This window comes from Mustela nivalis, assembly GCF_964662115.1.
Source record: "Mustela nivalis genome assembly, chromosome: 3".
Taxonomy (NCBI): Eukaryota; Metazoa; Chordata; class Mammalia; order Carnivora; family Mustelidae; genus Mustela; species Mustela nivalis.
In genome coordinates, this window is record NC_139022.1 from 35,444,349 (window position 1) to 35,462,776 (window position 18,428).

An 18,428-nucleotide genomic window follows, 5' to 3' on the forward strand; every position below is an offset into this window, starting at 1 on the left:
AAGAAACTGGGTTATTTTTATTTATTACTGTGGTAAAATACACATAAAATTCAGCATTTTAAGCATACAGATCAGTGGCAGTAAGTACATTCCAAATGTCGTACAACCCATTTCCAGAACCTTTTCATCACCCCTAATAAAAGCTCTGTACCCATTAGGCATGATTCTCTATTCTTCCCTCCAACCCCCGGCCACCTCTGTTCTTCCTGTCGCTATGAATTTGCCTGCTCTAAGAGCACCTCATAGGACAGAATCATATCAATAGTATTTGTTTCGTGTTTGTGCCTGTTTTTGTTTTTCCCACTTCACATGTTTTCAAGTTCTTCTAACGTTGGAGCATGTATTAGAATTTTATTTCTTTCTAAGGTAGAATATTATTCGGTTGTTTATAAACTTGGGGTTCTTAATTTTTCTGAAGATTTTATTTATTTATCTGACAGAGAGAGAGATGGTATGCACAAGCAGGGAGCAGCAGGCAGAGGGAGAAGCAGGCTCCTGGGCTGAGCAGGGAGCCTCAATCCCAGGACCCTGAGATCGTGACCTGAGCCGAAATCAAGAGTTGGATGCTTAACCAATCTAGCCACCCAGGAACCCAAGAACCTGGGTTTTTAAGAACACCTCGGAGACACCATACCTTAGGGGACCTCTTGTTAAGTTAGAGACCCTTGCCTTAATGGTGTAGGTCATGTGGCATTGGGTTTTCTGTTTCCTACAGCTGGAAGAATCCCAACTGACCCATTAGGCACAACTCAGGTTCTTCTGTGAGGTTCCAGGGTGGGCAGTGAGGCCCAGAGGGTCCTCCCCATGGACACCCTTCAATGTGTGGCAGAATGTTAGAGAATTTCCTTGTGTGTGCGTGTGTGTGTGTATGAATCTCATCTACACGGATGTGTACACACACACAAACACACAACTAAGGCCACACCTTGCCTTCTTGTCATCCTCGGTTTAGTTATTTGGTAATTCTTTCTAAGGCAGGTAATTTCAACATGCATCGTTATTCAGGGCTTCACATTTTTCTTCATCACAAAAAATATATTTCACTCCAGATTGAAGGAGGCGCTGTGCCTGGTACTCTAGGGACAAGTACAGATGAATGCCATTTTTTCAAAATACTTTCCCACGATCTTCCCTGGGGTTGGAAATAATCAAGGGTAGTCAAGGGAAATGAGTAAAAACATTTATTTAAAAAACACCATCGAGGGCCCATTTCAGCAGCACATATATTAAAAAAACCACCCAGCACCCACAGCTCCCGCTTTGGTAATAAGCAGAAAGGGTGGGTTGATGCTGTTTTACTGTATGAAATTGGAGACAGACCACAGGGGGGAAAAAAGAACACCATTAAAACTGAGAAAGAGGGGCGCCTGGGTGGCTCAGTGAGTTAAGCCGCTGCCTTTGGCTCAGGTCATGATCCCAGGGTCCTGGGATCGAGCCCCGAATCGGGCTCTCTGCTCAGCAGGGAGCCTGCTTCCTCCCCTCCCTCTGCCTGCCTCTCTGCCTACTAGTGATCTCTCTCTGTCAAATAAATAAATAATCTTTAAAAAAAAAAAAACTGAGAAAGAAAAGTAAGTAGTAAGAAACTATGACAGAAAGGGACTTTAAGAAAATGTCCCTGGCACGACGAAAACGATCTCTTCTTCAAGGAGTACTAGTGAAGGAGGAGGTTTAACTTAACTTGCAGGATTATGGGAAAAGTTCCTCATGGAACATTTGGTGATAGCTATGAAGAGGTGGATGGAGAAAGATGTGAGCAGACCCCAGTGCCAGGAGGAGACACGCAGAAGTGAGGATAAGGAGAAAGAAAAATCAGGCAGACCATCTTTGCTCAACAGTCCCTACAAAAAAATGTATTTTAAAAGAATCTGAGGAGGCAAGTATTGGAATTCTCTTGGGACTATTAAAGTGTAACAGATAGCATCAGAAATCAATTATGCTGTAAACACATTAGTGTTTCCTTTCATTGGGAGCTGATCTCACGCCTCCTGAAACTTATTACACATTATTATTTGCTTGTTCCCTTTTCTGGTTCCTACTTGTTCACATTCTGAGAGAGGACAAAGGCCCTTTAGAGCTCCATCAATTCAAGCCTTTCATTTCACAGATAAAGGAGGCGAAGGTCACATTCAGCCTTGGAGGCAGAGACTAGACTGGAACCAGGTCTCCTGGTCCCCATTAGGCTAGGTCCCCATGGGCGCTTTCCTAGCTACCTGGTGTGACACCCGCCCCATCCCATTTCCCATCCATACCTGATGGCTCTCCTTCAGCCACAGGTGGCACAGGAGGGCAAGAGGGGAAGGGACAGGGCTTTGTGGGCCTGTGTGGTGTGCTGAAGTGTGGGACACAGAAGAGGAGGCCACAGAATGCGTCTCCTGTTTCCACCCTGAGTCTAGGAATAACCTACAGCATACATGCACACGGTCAGGCTACTCTGATCACCGAGCTGAGGAACACTTCCTGGTAGGGCACTGGGAGTGAGAGGAATTTCTCAAGGCTGTCCTAAGAGAGACAAAGGAGAACTCACAGTCAGGGACACAGAACTATTCAGAAGCCCCACACATAAAGCCCTAGTTACGGATGACATCACAAGAGCTTGAGGCTCCGGGGACTTCACAACATGGCTCCCCGGCGTCCCTAACAACAACGCCAGCAAATGGGTGGCTAGTCAGGGCTAGGCACTGTCTCCAAATCCCCAAAGTCCACAGAAAGAACACAGTTGGCTGGATTCTTGTAAAATGCCCCACCGTTCTCGCATTGGCTTTTTGTTTCGCAAGTATCAATACTGAACGTTCTGAATGTTCTCATCGGGCTCTCTGTCTTTCTGGGCGATGATACCAGTCAACCTGGCTGTGACATTTCTGTCTGAGGAAGGGTGGTCAGGTCTCCCGGGGACCTTCTCTCCTGCACGTCCTTTGCCAACAAAATGAAAGCATCATTGTATCTGTACAACGTCTCCCACAGAAGTCTGTGTTCAAGGACAGATACCAGGGCTATGAACTAAGGCTATCCTTTGTGATATGCGTGGACCAGGAAAACCGTGAGAGGAATGTTCTCAAAGTTTGGACAGTCTCAAGTTTATCCAAGGCATCAAAGAGCACCTCCAAAGTCTATACAATGTCCTGCAGAAACGTCTTGTGCTTGAGTTCCTGTGTTTCTGTAAAATTCTGCCAACTTCTTGCCAGAATTGTGATTTCTCATGTGGAGATGAGGGGTCGGCTTTCCCAGAGGAGAGCCAGCCATGTGCTGGGGGCTCCGTCTCAGGAGAGGACCTGTCTGCGGATGCTACTTCGGGTGTCCTTCCACAGAGACTGCTGGATCTGATACACGGACTCCTGAAAGATTCTCTCGACTTGGGTGGGGAAGCCGCGGCTGTCCTCCTCCAGAGCGTTGATGGTCCGCAGAGCGAAGGGGGTCCTCTCGCGGGGCAGGGGGTTGTGGAGGGGCCGCATGGGGATGACCGAGTTGTACTTGTGCTGCCTGTTCACTGAGTTCATAAGCGATGTGTAGAACTGGAACTTGCACCAGGTGTCTCTTAGGAAGTTCTCGGTCAGCAGCAAGATGGTCCATGCGGACCCATTCACAGCGTCGTCCAAGTTCTGCAGATGCTGCCGGCCGGAGGGCATCTCGGCAAAGATGATTCCAGGCTTGATGCCGAAGTCATTCTGCAGCAGATTCTGGACCCTGAGGGCTTCATCTGTGTCGTCCTCCGCATGCAGGATCACGAACTTGAGGAACTCCTCCTCCTCCTCCTCCTCCACCTCCTCCTCTTCCCCCTCCAACATGTCTCCCTGGCCCGCAGCCCCCTTGTGCTCCCCAGTGGGCACCGGGACCGGGGTCGTGGGGCTTGGCTCAGCCAGATCGTGCATGGGGAGGTTGTCCGGTTTCTTGGAAGCTGACTCCTGGAGTCCCTGACTCTTTTCCACCCCGGGGCTTTTCCCCAAGGAGAGAGAGAGAGGGCAGGCGTCTGTTTTAGACTTCCCGACACCCATCATCAATATCCGAGGGAAAGGAGGACAGCTTCACTTCTTTCTCAACATTTCTTTTCATTCTATAAGGAGAAGAAATAACACAGCAGACGAATGTTATAAATGTCATCCAAACGTTACAAACGGAAAAAAAATTTTTTTTTTCACTCAACCTGAAAGCCTCCAAGAGACTGTAATATAGAGGTCCTAAGAAAAAAATGCCGATCGGATCTTGGGGAAAGATCACCCTCTGTGAGTTTCATGAGGATGACCAAGGATGGTCAAGGGGGAGTGGAACAGGGAGTCATTGTAATGCTAACAGGAGACTTTTGGAAGTCTGACATGGAATTAGAAACCTTCAGAACAAAGTCAACTGCTTTGGTATTTGAGGGAGACAAGTCGGTCCCATGCCAGTCTATCCATATGGAGTTTAAATACAACTTCTTCATTATCGAGTTATTGTGTAAACTAGAAACAGAAAAGTTGAGAGCAACAGAACACTCAAGTAGTAAATAGACAACTCATTTTCATATCAAACACAATTACAAAACAGGACACAAATAAGATGACCAGCTGGCATTGTGACTAAGTCAGCACAAAGAGAAGATCTGAAATGTCAATCGAAACGACATGCGGGGTTCACGGCCTTGGAGCTCTTCTCCCTGGCTGGGATCAGGCACTGGTGTCAGGGCTGGTGAAGCAATTATACTAAGGGTTCTGAAAAGTGAGGAATACCTTTTTCTAGCTAATCCTGGGAATGGTTCAGAAGACTGAGTATTCACCTTGGGAAAAATTCACTTCTGGGTTTGGGAGTGATTCTGGAAACAAAGGCTAGGGATCTCCTCCAGGGAAATCAACAAAGAATCATTATAGTCTATCCTCATTCCATTATTTTATTTTGTTTATTTATTTATTTTTGTAACAGAGAAAGAGAGAGAGAGAGAGCGCACGCACGTGAGGGAGAGGAGAGACTACCAGGCAGGCTCCACAATGACCAGGGCTCGATCTCACAAACCCCTGATTATGACCTGAACTGGAATCAAGATTCAGATGCTTAACTGACTGAGCCATCCAGACGCCCCTCCTTCTATTAATTTAAAAAATTTGGAAGTCAGAGTGGAAGAATTAAATCAGCTGCGAGAGAATACTGCTTCACGTGAACCTAGTTTAAACAAATCTTCAGATAATGTTGGCAACGTTGTTAACAGAACCCCCAAACAGGCAGTTTCAAAAAGGATTCTTTTATCCAAAGATAGAAAATTCAGAACAGATAAATACAGGTTTCCTATTTCCAAAAAAAAGGGGGGGGGGGAGAAGGGGCTTTAAATTTATTGTTCCTGAACAAAGACTAGAGTTCAAGTCAAGAATTGAATTAGGCTTGGGATCATAATGGCATCAATAACACAAGCTTACAAGTACCAATATAATTCAAGGTTAAAGAAAACCGCTCAGCAAAAATGGTGAAGAACTGTTACAGGAAGAAAAGATGAGGAAAAACACAGAACATTTCCTTCTAACGTACCTAGGGAGAGAAAGGGTTTGCTGCTGCTCTGAACAGTGAGGCTCCTCCTGGCTACCCCGATGAATGTGTTATGTCTATACTTGAGGTTCTACTTCACAGCCAAAGCTGTTACAGAAGCTGTTATGACAGCTTCTGAGAGATACCTGAAGACATAATTCTAAAATGCTAATACATACATCCCGAATAACAAAACTGAGTGAATTTGGACTCTCTTCACTGGTTAGGATTCACTGCTGACTCTGTTGTGTTACAAAAAAAAAGGTGTCACTCTGCAAAGCTGCAGAAAGAAGCTTCTCCTGTATTAAAAAAGGAAAAAATTGTTGAGCGATGTAAAGAATCATTGAATTGCTATATTATACTAACTAACACAACACTATGTTAACTACATCACAATTTCAAAAGAATTGTTAAAGCGTTCAGAAGCATTTACGGTGTGAATTTAAATGATCTTCACTTATGCACTGAGATTAGTTTGTTAAACCAACTTAACACCATGACCTTCCTCGTTAGCCACTGCAGGTAAGTACGCTTGGAGTTGTCCCAAACTACTGGGGTAAAATGATGTGTCAAGCCAGGCTCAACGAAATCTCTTGACATGAAAAAAATAACAAAAGGAAAAACTGCAACTTTAGGTCTCATTTTTTTTCTTTTTTTCCTTAAAGATTTTATTTATTTATTTGACAGACAGAGATCATAAATAGGCAGAGAGGCAGGCAGAGAGAGAGGGGGAAGCAGGCTCCCTGGGGAGCAGAGAGCCCGATGCAGGGCTCGATCCCAGGACCCTGGGATCATGACCTGAGCCGAAGGCAGAGGCTTTAACCCACTGAGCCACCCAGGTGACCCTAGGTCTCATTTTTTTTAAACACTGGTCAGAAACAAAGCAAAAGCCTCCAGAAATCTTTGACAGTGCTGTTCCAGCCCCCTCCTGAGCCCTCCTACCCAGCCCAGAGAGAATAGAGTGCGTGACAACATCTGGAGAACTTCACTACCACCTTCCATGTGGAGGGGGAGAGCAAGGAGCCGGCCAAAGGAAAGACATGTGGAAAGCTGTGAGGTGGAGGGCAGCCTCTGCTGGCACCATGGTGGTTCCTAGATGGGCAAATGGTCCCCATCCTGGACTGTGGTGCTCAACGCTGGAAGGATCGGAGAGAACAGGATTGTGCTCCCACCAAGCCACTGACTCTGTCTACCAGAGGGCTTTCCCACAGTGCAAGGCAGGCATGGAGGGCTGATGGAAGGAGCCTGGGAAGCCTCTGGAAGGTCCCCTCCCCATCACTTGCAAATGCAAGTGAAAACATTTCTGAGAAATGGAAGGAGCCTGAAGGCAGTCGCCGAGGAGCGGCACACAAAATCACTGGTCACGGGAATGAAGACATCTGTGTATATACATATTTTCATTTACTTTTTAAGAAGAGGTAGAGGCTGGGGCGCCTGGGTGGCTCAGTGGGTTAAGCCTCTGCCTTCGGCTCAGGTCACGATCCCAGGACCCTGGGATCGAGCCCCACATTGGGCTCTCTGCTCAGCAGGGAGCCTGCTTCTCTCTCTTTCTCTCTGCATGCCTCTCCATCTACTTGTGATTTCTCTCTGTCAAATAAATAAAATCTTAAAAAAAAAAAAAAAAAAAAAGAGGTAGAGGCTAAAATACCTAATGACTTTGAAAATGTTCACAGGGAAAATTCTCCTTTCCCCATGCCACCTGTTACCCCCACGGCCTCCTACCGGTGACCACTTCGATTAGTTCCTTCAACATCCTTCCACTGTTTCTTTATAATATATATATTTTTCTTTTCATAAAAAATATCACATATATATGTATGTATAAAAAACACACCCACTGCAAAACAGGAGACAGAGATACACTGCTTTTCCCTTTAAGACTAGGACCTCAGGAGGACCTAGGTGGCTCAGTGGGTTAAGCCTCTGCCTTTGGCTCAGGTCATGATCTCAGGGTCCTGGGATCGAGCCCCTGCATCCAGCTCTCTGCTCAGTGGGGAGCCTGCCTCACCCCCACCTGCCTCTCTGCCTACTTGTGATCTCTCTCAGTCAAGTAAATAAAACCTTAAAAAAAAAAGACTAGAACCTCAGAGCTTTCCATGGCAGCAATGACTTCTTTACAACAGAATCTTGCAGCTTGTGGTTGTACCATAATTGTCCCCTGTTCTTGGTTATGTGAGCTGTTCCCAGTCTGCTACTAGGACGAACAACTCTGCAGAGAGCAGCTTTGTATAAAAGTCATCCCATCGATGTGCAGCTTCATCTGCAGAATAATTTCCCCAGATGGGATTTCCACATCAAAGGACAAATGCATTTGCAATAATGAGAGATTAGGCCAAATTACTCTCTGAAAGACTGAAACTTTTGTGTGTGTGTGTGCTTTTAACTTGATAGAATGACATCCTTACCTCTACCCCTACTCCCAGAAAAGATCTAAGACCGAAACTACTGATCACTGCTACAAGACAACAGTCCCACTGAGCCAATGACATCCTCTCAGGGCAACTATCCCGTGGAAAAACTCAACCCAAGAGAGTGGAGCTCTTGAGCTGAAGTTCTCAAGGGAAGATCAGCAGGTCTCAGATAAGGAAGGAAGCAGAATCCAGAAGTACCCACCTCGTTTCTAGCCCAAGGGGGTCCCAATAGGATTCCCCCACATTAAATAGAAGTAAGGTGAAAAGAAGACTGACAAATGTGCATTCTTGGCAAGTAGCCATACAGACTACAGGAAATGAAAACGAATATTAAGAATAGCTTGCAAACGCCAAAAATAACCTATTTTCATGAAGACTATGGAGGGCGCCAGGGGGGGCTCAATCGGTTAAGCAGCCAGCTCTTGGTTTCAGCTCAAGTCATGATCTCAAGGTGGTGGGATAGAGCCCCACCTTGGGCTCTGCGCTCAGCGGAGATTCTCTGTCTCTGGGTGCCTGGATGGCTCAGTTGGTGAAGCATCTACCTTCAGCTCAGGTCATGGTCCCAGGTTCCTGGGATCGAGTCCTGCATCTGGCTCCCTGCTCAGTGGGGAAACTGCTCTCCCCTCTTCCACTCCCCTTCTTGTGTTCCCTCTCTCGCCTTTTCTCTCTGTCAAATAAATAAAATAAAAAGATTCTCTCTCTTCCTGGGCTCATGGGGGAAAAAAAAAAAAAAGGACTATGTGCTCTGGAATCTGACTGCCTGAATGTAAATCCCAGCACCCTGCTCTAAAACTACTGTGTGACTTAGTCCAAGTTACGTGGTATTTTTGGGCCTTAGTTTCACCATACATGTTGGCAGCCGTTATGGTTATTAGAGACATAACAAGGAAGATAAGGAAAAATTTACACCAACAGTGTGTAGGCTCTAGGACGGGATGGCTCCAAGTGCTGTTTGGGGACAACGGCCAATCTCTGGATGGTCTGGCGCCAGCCCGGGACAAAAAGCAGGAGACTGTGCCAGGATATAAATCAACCAGGTAAGTGCTTTTCAGTTCAGCTGACATTCTTCTCCGAGCAAGACAGTCTTTTCTTCCCCTCCCTCCTTCCTTCCTTTCCTTCCTTTTTTGTGAGATTTTATTTTTAAGTAATCTCCACACCCAGCATGGGGTTTGAACTCATGACCCTCATGACCCCATGATCAAGGGTTGCACGCTCCTCCGACCAAGTCGGCCAGGCATCCCTGCAGGACATTTTCGATGAAGGAAGACGCACAGTTTCCCTTTGGTGCGCCCGTCTTATCACAGACAATCACTCTAAGGGATACAGTCCTTGGACACCCTAAAGAGACTGTAACCAAAGAAACAGAAATATCAAAGCGGGGATAACAGAATCACATGGAGAGAGAGACTGTAGAAGAATCGAGGGTCCAGCACCCTTAGGAAAAAACAGAGAAGGCAACGAACGGAATAAACATGATAAAGCCGTAACAGCAGAATATGGTGGAAAGGCTTGGAAAAAATCAGAGAATGTAAAATGACAGTAAAAGTCATTTGAAAAAACAAACAAACATAGCTATGGAGATTAGAGGAAAAAAAGAGTAAAAACCAAAGCATTGGGGCACCTGTGTGGCTCAGTGGTTTAATCCTTTGCCTTCAGCTCAGGTCATGATCTCAGGGACGTGGGATCGAGCCCCGCATTGGGCTCTCTGCTTAGCAGGGAGCCTGCTTCCCCCTCTCTCTCTGCCTGTCTCTCTGCCTACTTGTGATCTTTGTCAAATAAAAAAAAAACAATGCATCTGAAATAGAAAATCCGATGAACATAACACAAAATTCCAAGATAGAACAGATTTGCCGCCCTCCATCAAATGCTCAGGCTCACTGATCACAACCAGACAGTGTGTGCATTTTCTGATGCCATTCGCCAAGCAGTCAGCAAAACGCATGACGCAGTCTTGCCAAAAATGTTTAGCCCAGCTCTGACCAAGTCTTTAGACACAATTTCCAGCTTACAGAAATGAGGAAGACACGAGAAACGTCCACCAAGAGGGGGAGGGAGAAACAAACTGTGTGATGTCCAGACCGTGGAAGGCCTTGCTTGGCAACACGAAGGAGAGATAAACGATAAACACCCTGACGTGGGTAAGTCCCAAACTCATTATGGTGTATGAAGAAGGCCAGACTGGGAAAAAAAAAAAAAAAAAAGTGATTTTGATTCCATTTATATCCAGATCCAGAAAATGCAAATCGATCTACAGGGACTGAGAGCATTCCTTCAGACCTGTCAGAAGGGAGCTTGATCACCCCTCTTCTGCATAGTGTTTCCTCCTGGTCTACATGGCATCCTTTTTTTTAAAGATTTTGTTTATTTGACATAAGCAGGGGGAGTGGGAGAGGGAGAAGCAGGCTTCCCGCTGAACAGGGAGCCTGATGTTCAATCCTAGGACCCTGGAATCATGACCTGAGCCGAAGGCGTAATGACTGAGCCACCTACGCACCCCTAAATAAATTTTTTTTTAACGGTGGTTGTTTGCCTAGAGAAAGAGCTAGTGGAGAGGGGCAGTTCAGCAACGCTGGAAAGACAAGAACTACTGGAGGGACGGCTTATATAGGCAAGCGGGGGATCTGGTGGGCCAACAGAGGGGTTGCCTTTGTTGGGGAGAAAAGTGACCATTTTCCCCAGTGAAAATGAGAGAGGGCGGAAGAAACAGATACAGGTACAGGTACGGATGGGTACGGCAGGGACACCCGCGTTCGTTCCCTTCTGACTGCTTCAACAGTCTCAGTAAAATAGGAACCCAAACCACTTCCTAAGGACTGCCCCAAACCTCTACCTCGTTTTGTTTTTTTTTTTTGTTTTTTTAATTAGCATGATGAAGCTATATAGCCCTTTAGCCGCACAATTGCTTTCTTTTTTTTAAAGATTTTATTTATTTATTTGCCAGATAGAAATCACAAGTACACAGAGAGGCAGGCAGAGTGAGAGGAAAGGAAGTAGGCTCCCCGTTGAGCAGAAAGCCTGATGCGGGGCTTGATCTCAGGACCCTGAGATCATGACCTGAGCCAAAGGCAGAGGCTTCACCCACTGAGCCACCCAAGCTCCCCATCATTTTGAAACATGAACAGTACAGGATGGAATCAGTTAAGAGGAAATGGCTGTGTCCCCAAGGCTATCATCCTTTCTGAGCCCCAGGGCTGGGCCGGTAGGAACCCCAGCAGAGGTTCCAGGCAGGAGGAGCGCTCCAGGCAACAGCCAGGGACGCCCCTCCCAGGACAGCCTCTCTTCCTCAGAAATCGCAGATGGGTTCCTCAAGGTTGCTTATTGCCATCAGATCTCTCGACCCCATCCCGGGCTAAACGCAAACAGCACTGGGAACTTCCTTTCCTGCTCAGCTGACTTATCTCACCTGGCCTTTGGTGAGGGTTAATTTTCTGTTCTGGGCCCCAGCTGTAGTTCAAACGGGAGTCCGGATGCTGCCGTGAAGGTATTTTTTTAGATGGGCTTACCAGGTAAAGGGGTGTCCTGGGAGTCAAGCCAATTACCCCCCGGACTGTGGGTGGTGACAACCTTCAGAGCAATACAGGTGGTCCCCAATTTATGATGGTTTCACTGACAATGTTTCGAATTCACCACGGCGCAGAAGTGATACACATTCAGTGAAAGCATACTCAGAACTGAGAACCCTCCTCAAGAGTGCGCTGCCCCAGAGTGAGGAGTTCACATGTGTATTTTTGAAACACTGTGACCACGTGGGAAGAGAGGCTCCCAACAGCAGTGAGTGAAAGAAGGAACCATAATCATCTGACGATAAAATGCATGCACTCATACAATTCTGTCTCTCCGCATATCTACCCCAGAGAAAGCTTACTGCGGAACTCACTGCCTCTGAAACAAGGCATTTTGGACGAAGGCAGCCAGAGCTTGAACCCTCCAGCCGCGAGAGCCGCCTTCTTTCCCATTTGAACAGCACCACCTCGTGGCAAAAACACGTAACATCAGTGGTTCCTTGTTCAATTAGGAAGTCGTTAGCAGGAAGTGTGGTGGGAAACTTACTCTGCACCAAGACCTCTGGGTTTCAGGGATGTGAAGCCAGGCTAAGGCGACAGTCACCGCGCTGGTGCTCCATCCAGAACAGGGGGCACTGCAGAAGCACTCAGGAGGGATCCCTGCAGCAGAGGAAACTTGTGTAAGGCCGAGGGAGGTGGACGCTTCGGGGCGGGAGGGGCAGCAACTGCAAAACCACTGGGGCACCACAGAGCAAAGTTGGGATTGGTCCCTGCTGGGTGCTTCTGAGGCTCAGGTATGTGGGGGTGGGAAGGGGGAAGGTACCAGTGAGATGTAAGGATGATGATAAATAGGATTAGTGAGTGAGGGGCCTGACATATTCTGTTGAGGACTCTTGTGGGTTTTTTTTTTTTCTTAAGATTTTATTTGAGAGAGCATGAGCAGAGCAGAGGGGCAAGGGGAGATGGAGAAGCAGGCTCCCAGCTAGTGCAGAGCCTGATGTGGGGCTCAATCCTAGGACACTGGGATCATGACCTGAGCGGAAGGCAGACACTTAACCGACTGAGCCATCCAGGCGCCCAAAGACTTTGAATGTGATCATACTGGCACGTGGTGAGCAAGCGAGACATGGTCTGAGTTGTCCAGGATGGCCTCACATCGCGCAGGGCAGGAGACCAGGCTGCGCTGTATGGGGCTCTGCTCTGGGAGAGCCTCCTGCTGAGAGGCTGTGGCAGGAACCCAGGGGATGACGCAGAGCCCTGCACTGAGGAAGGGACAGGGGACACACAAAGGTTCACAGGGAGGCACTGGGGGCTCATAGTGCAAGAAGCCGATATGCCTCCCAAGCCAGTGCCCTGTGTAGCCTGTGAGTGGTGCTGCCATCCACTGATGGGAGCAGGGTGGGGGTGCGTGACCCATTCCTCTAGTCTGGGACACAGGGAGCTTGCCCCGTGACCTGGAGGGGGTGTTCACACTTGTAGGTCCGGGGCTCCAGAGGTGAAATCCTGAGCACCTGGGAATATGCAGAAGGAGAAGAGCAGAGAGCTGAAGACAGAGCTGATGCCAAAGGGGCGTCTGGACCAGGAGGAGCCAGGTGGGAGGGGGAGGGGTGGCAACAGCGTGGCAGGGAAGTCAGACCTAGGGTGGGACTGGGAGCCAAAGGAAGAGAGGGCTTCTGACAGGGGTCAGCACCCACAGTACTTAGCACCTCGAGGCCCCCAGAAGCAATAACAGGGGAACAGCAAACTCACGGAAGGAGCCGCAGTGTGCTCTGGAGTCTACAGTGCGCGTGGGGGCATGGGGAAGGGGAAAAAGCCTTGCTAAGACGGCAAGAAGAGCCAGCAGCTACAAGGCAATGCAGGGTCAGGAGACGTTGTTAGAAGAAGAGTAACTGGGAATGCTCAGAAATGGAGGGGATTTGCTCATAGAGAGAGGATGACAAATATGGGTGTGCCCTGGTCACTGGGCAGCTCGGTCTCTCCTACTCTCCCTCAGGCCACCTCACTCCTGAGTGTGCTGGGTCCTGGGATAACACCTGTGATGATGTTATGACCTATGGGACTTCCAGGGAGAAAGCGAGTGCCCCTTGTTTCTAGGAGGGGTAGCTGAGTTATACTGGGAGACAGCATCCTGTTGCTGCTGGTGCTTTTTAGAAGCACGAGTATGTGAAGATGGGGGAGAGTCTGGAGGTGAAGCCGCCAATGGGGTGTTCTGCAGCAGAGCCTGCAAAATGGCTCATCTGAAAATGACTCTGACTTCCTGGCTGCAGATCTCTGGTACCTCCTGTACCACCAGCGCTAAAAGCTGAATTTCCCAGGCTTCCCCCAAAAGGAAGATCCCAGGTATAGCATCAGTTCTGCCAATCAGAGGCACTTACATGTCTGAGTTAACCATGGGCAGAGAGAGGCAGAGCCCAAGGCAGCGGCGCTGCTGGTTAAGGTTCCCAAGCCAGCAGCTTGCTGATCTGGCAGGAGCATCCACGGCAGAAGCCCAGCTCTGCTAGACCGAGTCTGCTAAGTGCTGCTCTGAGCTCTTCCTAGAAACCCAACCTGGAGTCTAGTTCTTCAACTCCCCCCATGATATTCTAAGTCCCATAATATCCTCAAATGCATACCTTTCTGCTGCAACTACCTGCAGTAGATTCTGTTCTATGCAACCCAGCCGTGACGGACAGAGCATCCAAATTCACGACAAGGCATGACGGCAGAGGTCAGCAGCCAAATGCGGCCTGCCAGCTGTTTTTGAAAATAAAGTTTTATTGGGAGAAAGCCATGCACATTCACTGATGTTTTGTCTATGGCTTTTTTTTTTTTTTTAAGATTTTATTTGTCAGAGAGCAAGCGAGCAAGCACACAAGCAGAGGGAGAACCAGACTCTCTGCTGAGCAGAGAGCCCGATGTGGGACTGGATCCCAGGTTCCTGGCATCATGACCTGAAGTAAAGGCAGATGCTTAACCGACTGAGCCACCCATGTGTCCTATGGCTGTTTTTGTAAATAAAGTTTTATTAAAAGAAAACAATGCACATTCACTCATGTGCTGTCTATGGTTAATTTCACACAGAAAGGCAGAGCCAAGTAATTCCAGGGGAAACCATATGGCCCATAAGAGCCCACGATATTTACTCTTTGGCTCTTTCCAGAAAGTATGCTGAGCTACAGCAATTCCCGGAACTACATACAGCATGGGACGGCTGAGCTCCATGAGGCTGCCGGGATGTCAAAGAAAAGACCTATGCCAGCCAGAGGAGGAACACGTGGACTTTTCTTTGACTTCTTTACACTGGAAATCTTTTCAAGTCCCACTCGGGTATTCAATAACTTCAGGAATACAATAAATAGAATCAGAAGGCACTCGGTCTTATACTGAAATAACATTATTGATGATTGGCCGTCACGTATTCATTTTCTTCTTTTGGGGGTTGCCCAGAATCCGTAAGGATGGCAAAAGCCGACATCAATAAAAAGGTTAACTGTTGTGTATTCCCCATTGATATTTATTCATAGTCAAAGGGAACCAGTGCCCGCATTTTTCATTTTAGGTACCAGGCTTGTATGAGAAAGGTGTTACAGGAGCCTCGTCCCCTAGTACTGTGGTGTCATGCGCTGATCACAACTACAGTTAATGACGTGTACGTGTATCTGCTTAGTTTCTCATTTTTTCTCCCTAGAATGTAAACCCTACCACAATGACGCCCAGATCTGTCCTGTTCTCCGCTGTAACTCCAGGGTCTAGAGCACAGCCAGCATTCAAGAACACCCCCCGAAAGAAGACAGCATTCCAGATATAAGATTAACGTAGCCTTCTAGGTTTTGAGGGAGAGCTAAACACAGACCGCTTTACCACCATCATCTTCAGTATCACACAAATTACTAACTCAAGAGGATGAGGAACTAGCTAGGCCATTCTAACGTACCTTGTTTTAAATGAGCCATAATGTTGCATTAAAAAAAAATGATGTGAATATAAGTAAGTACATTCAAGATACTTCCGCTTCCATTCCTATGGAATTTGGATGCTCTCCCGTGCATTCACCTCTGAGCTGCTCCCAAAGTCCCATCCATCTATTTCACCTCCAAAATACATCTCAAGTCTTCCCACGGTCCTTCTGCACCCCGCTTTGGCTCTGGATCAACACATGTCCACGATCCTGCTTCCCTCTTGGTCTGGTACACGCTCTCCCAGCCAGCCTGCTCCTTTCCCCGCCTGGCTGCCACAATGATCTTCATGAAAAACACCCGTCAATGACATTACTCCCCTTTACAGTTCCGCAAGGGCTTCCTACTGCTCTTATTAAAAACAATTTTATAAAATTATGCAAGTGTCAGATGTACAAGATTATAATTCAATATCTATATGCACTACAAAGTGACCAGCACCTGAAAGCCTAGTTATCTCCCACAGAATTTCTTAAGATGGCAAACGGCGAGACACTGCTTGATCAGGCTTCTTCCTCCAGCGTCCTCTCATGTCTCTCTCCCCATGTTCCCCCAGTTCCCTACACATGTTCCTCAGGTTAGCTCAGCTTTGTCTTCTCACAGGATCTCTGGGAACGTGTCATTGCAATTCTGACGTCTGAGGCAGAGGACTGTATTTTCTTATTATTAGAGAATGTGGATGCAGTATCAGAGGCTAGTTGAAGTTCTACTGGAGGAAAACAATCAAAATGTCCAAATACTGGTGAAAGACAAGCATAATTAGAAAAAAGTCAGGGCTCCCTCTCCCACAGCCCCTCCCCCTGCTTGTGCGCACTCTCTCTAAATAAATAAATAAATAAAATCTCTAAAAAAAAAGTTTGCTGGAAATAATTTTAAGGACCTGAGAAAATGTTTCTATAACTGAACAAAAGTAGCCTATACAGTCTGATCTCACCTATAGTATGCTATCAGCTTTGTGAAACATGCTGTAGAGAAAACCGATGGGAAAAAAGTACATCAAAAAGATATCATTGGTTATATGTGTGTGGTAGATGTGTGAATATACATATATCTATATGCATCTCTCTATATATCTTCTTTTTCTACAATGATAGTGCAAAGAGTGCGGGGGGGGAGTTTTTTAGTAAGTTAAAAAAAAATGGGGGCACCTGGGTGGCTCAGTGGGTTAAGCCTCTGCCTTAGGCTCAAGTCATCATCTCAGAGTCCTGCGATCGAGCATCCACATCAGGCTCTCTGCTCAGCAGGGAACCTGCTTCCCCCCCTCTCTCTGCCTGCCTCTCTGCCTACCTGTGATCTCTGTGTGTCAAATAAATAAATAAAATCTTCAAAAAAATGGTTTTTGAGGGTTTAGTACTTTTAAATAGAAGACATATGAACATGATGTCCAGATATATGGCTTATGGGCCATATCTGCACATTCCAGGTGGCTTTAGCCCATCTCCATGATTAACTGTCTGCTCTCCTGTTTTGTTTTTTAAAGATTTTATGAGCAGAAAGCCTAATGCGGGGTATGATCCCAGGACCCTGAGATCATGACCTGAGCCAAAGGCAGCGGCTTAACCCACTGAGCCACCCAGGCATCCCTGCTCTCCGTTTTTTGAATGTGTATACAAACTTCCCCAGAGTCCAGGATTGCTAATTCTAAATCAAAACAGGGCCCCTCCAATTTCTACTTTATGGTAAAGCACCAGAAGGCAGAATATGTACCTCCCTCGTTCTGAAAACAGGTCCTTAGAGCAAGTCAATGGACTTAGAGCAAGTCCATTATAAAACAATGGAAACAAACGCAAAAACTTTTGTTTCTGCAAGGTATAATAACAAAAATACACACACGGATCTTCAAGGGCACCTGCTTTTCAGCTGTGTGGCCTCCTTTCTCCACTGCTGGGAAGCTCCAGGTTAAGGAGTACTCAACACAGCAGCTTGTGACAGATGTTCTGATTTTAACGTCACTCCTGGCTTCGCCTTAACTGACCTATTCTTATCTTCAGTTTGTTCCATACTCAGAATGCCCTCATTGGAAATGTTTATTTAATCCTCCATTTTACATATTTATTCAAGCACCTGAAATCCCAAATCTGAAATGAGAGCTTTTGTGTCTTCTCTTTTAAAAGGGAAAGGGGACAGCTGGGTGGCTCAGTCGGTCAAAAGCCTGCCTTGGGCCAAGGTCATGATCCCAGGGTCCTGGGATCTGATCAAGTCCCACCCACGTCGGGCTCCCTGCTCAGTGGGGAATCTGTTTCCCACTCTCCCTCTGTTGCTCCCCACTGCTTGTGTTCCCTCTCGCTGTGTCTCTGTCAAATAAATAAAATCTTAAAAAAAAAATTTTTAAATTAATAAATAAATGAAGGGAAAGTAGGTACACATGCTACTGATGTCACCACAGAACTAGCTCCCCGGGAGGAAAGTGATAAAGAAGCATTAAACATTAAACAGTCTTTTATCTCCCCAAAGCCTTTCCTAATAATAAAAATATTGTTTTTCACTTCTATCCCCACATATCTTAAAAAGAGACCCGAATTTCACTACAAATTCTTGATATTCTGATACTGACTTTGTCACCACACAACTCAGAAACGTGTATAATATTCCCCGAACAAGTGCCTTCGTTTTCTTCTTCCCATTGAAACTACCTATTCCTGGGACACCTGGGTGGTTCAGTCTGCTAAGTGTCTGCCTTTGGCTCAGGTCATGATCCTGGGGTCCTAGGATCAAGACCCGCATCAGGCTCTCTGCTCAGCAGGGAGCCTGCTTCCCCCTCCCCCTTCCTCTCCACCTACTTATGATCTCTCTGTCAAAGAAATAAATAAAATCTTAAACAAACAAAAAAACTACTTATTCCTGGTGCCATTCAAAAAAACCTCCAAATGAGCAACTATCATTTCCTAATGAGATGAAGGAATTGAAAAAAAAAAAAAAAAACACTGCACATTCCTTTTGGCAAAGTGAACATTTTTCTTTCATTTTCTATATTTGAAGGGAAATCTTCTCCAAATCAGGAAGCACATTTTACAAAAACGCTGACTATAACAACAAACTGTATGTCTTATCAAAATGAGGCTCAAAACAAACATGGTTGTGCATTTTTAATATTA

General features: G+C 46.6%; 1 protein-coding gene across 2 annotated transcripts in view; it reads right to left on the reverse strand.

Annotated features, from left to right (window-relative positions):
* The window catches only part of TICAM2 (TIR domain containing adaptor molecule 2), a 20,683-nt gene continuing 2,255 nt past the window's right edge, over window positions 1-18,428 (reverse strand). The window contains exons 2-4 of one of the 2 annotated variants that reach the window (XM_082725061.1): window positions 11,946-12,058; window positions 1,557-4,048; window positions 1-1,350 (exon numbers count right to left, since the gene is read on the reverse strand). In XM_082725061.1, coding sequence (XP_082581187.1) covers window positions 3,258-3,992 — 735 coding nt within the window. In that variant the 5' untranslated portion in view covers window positions 3,993-4,048; window positions 11,946-12,058 and the 3' untranslated portion in view covers window positions 1-1,350; window positions 1,557-3,257. The remainder of the gene's footprint in view (window positions 1,351-1,556; window positions 4,049-11,945; window positions 12,059-18,428) is intronic. The other variant, XM_082725062.1, reaches the window with a different exon arrangement.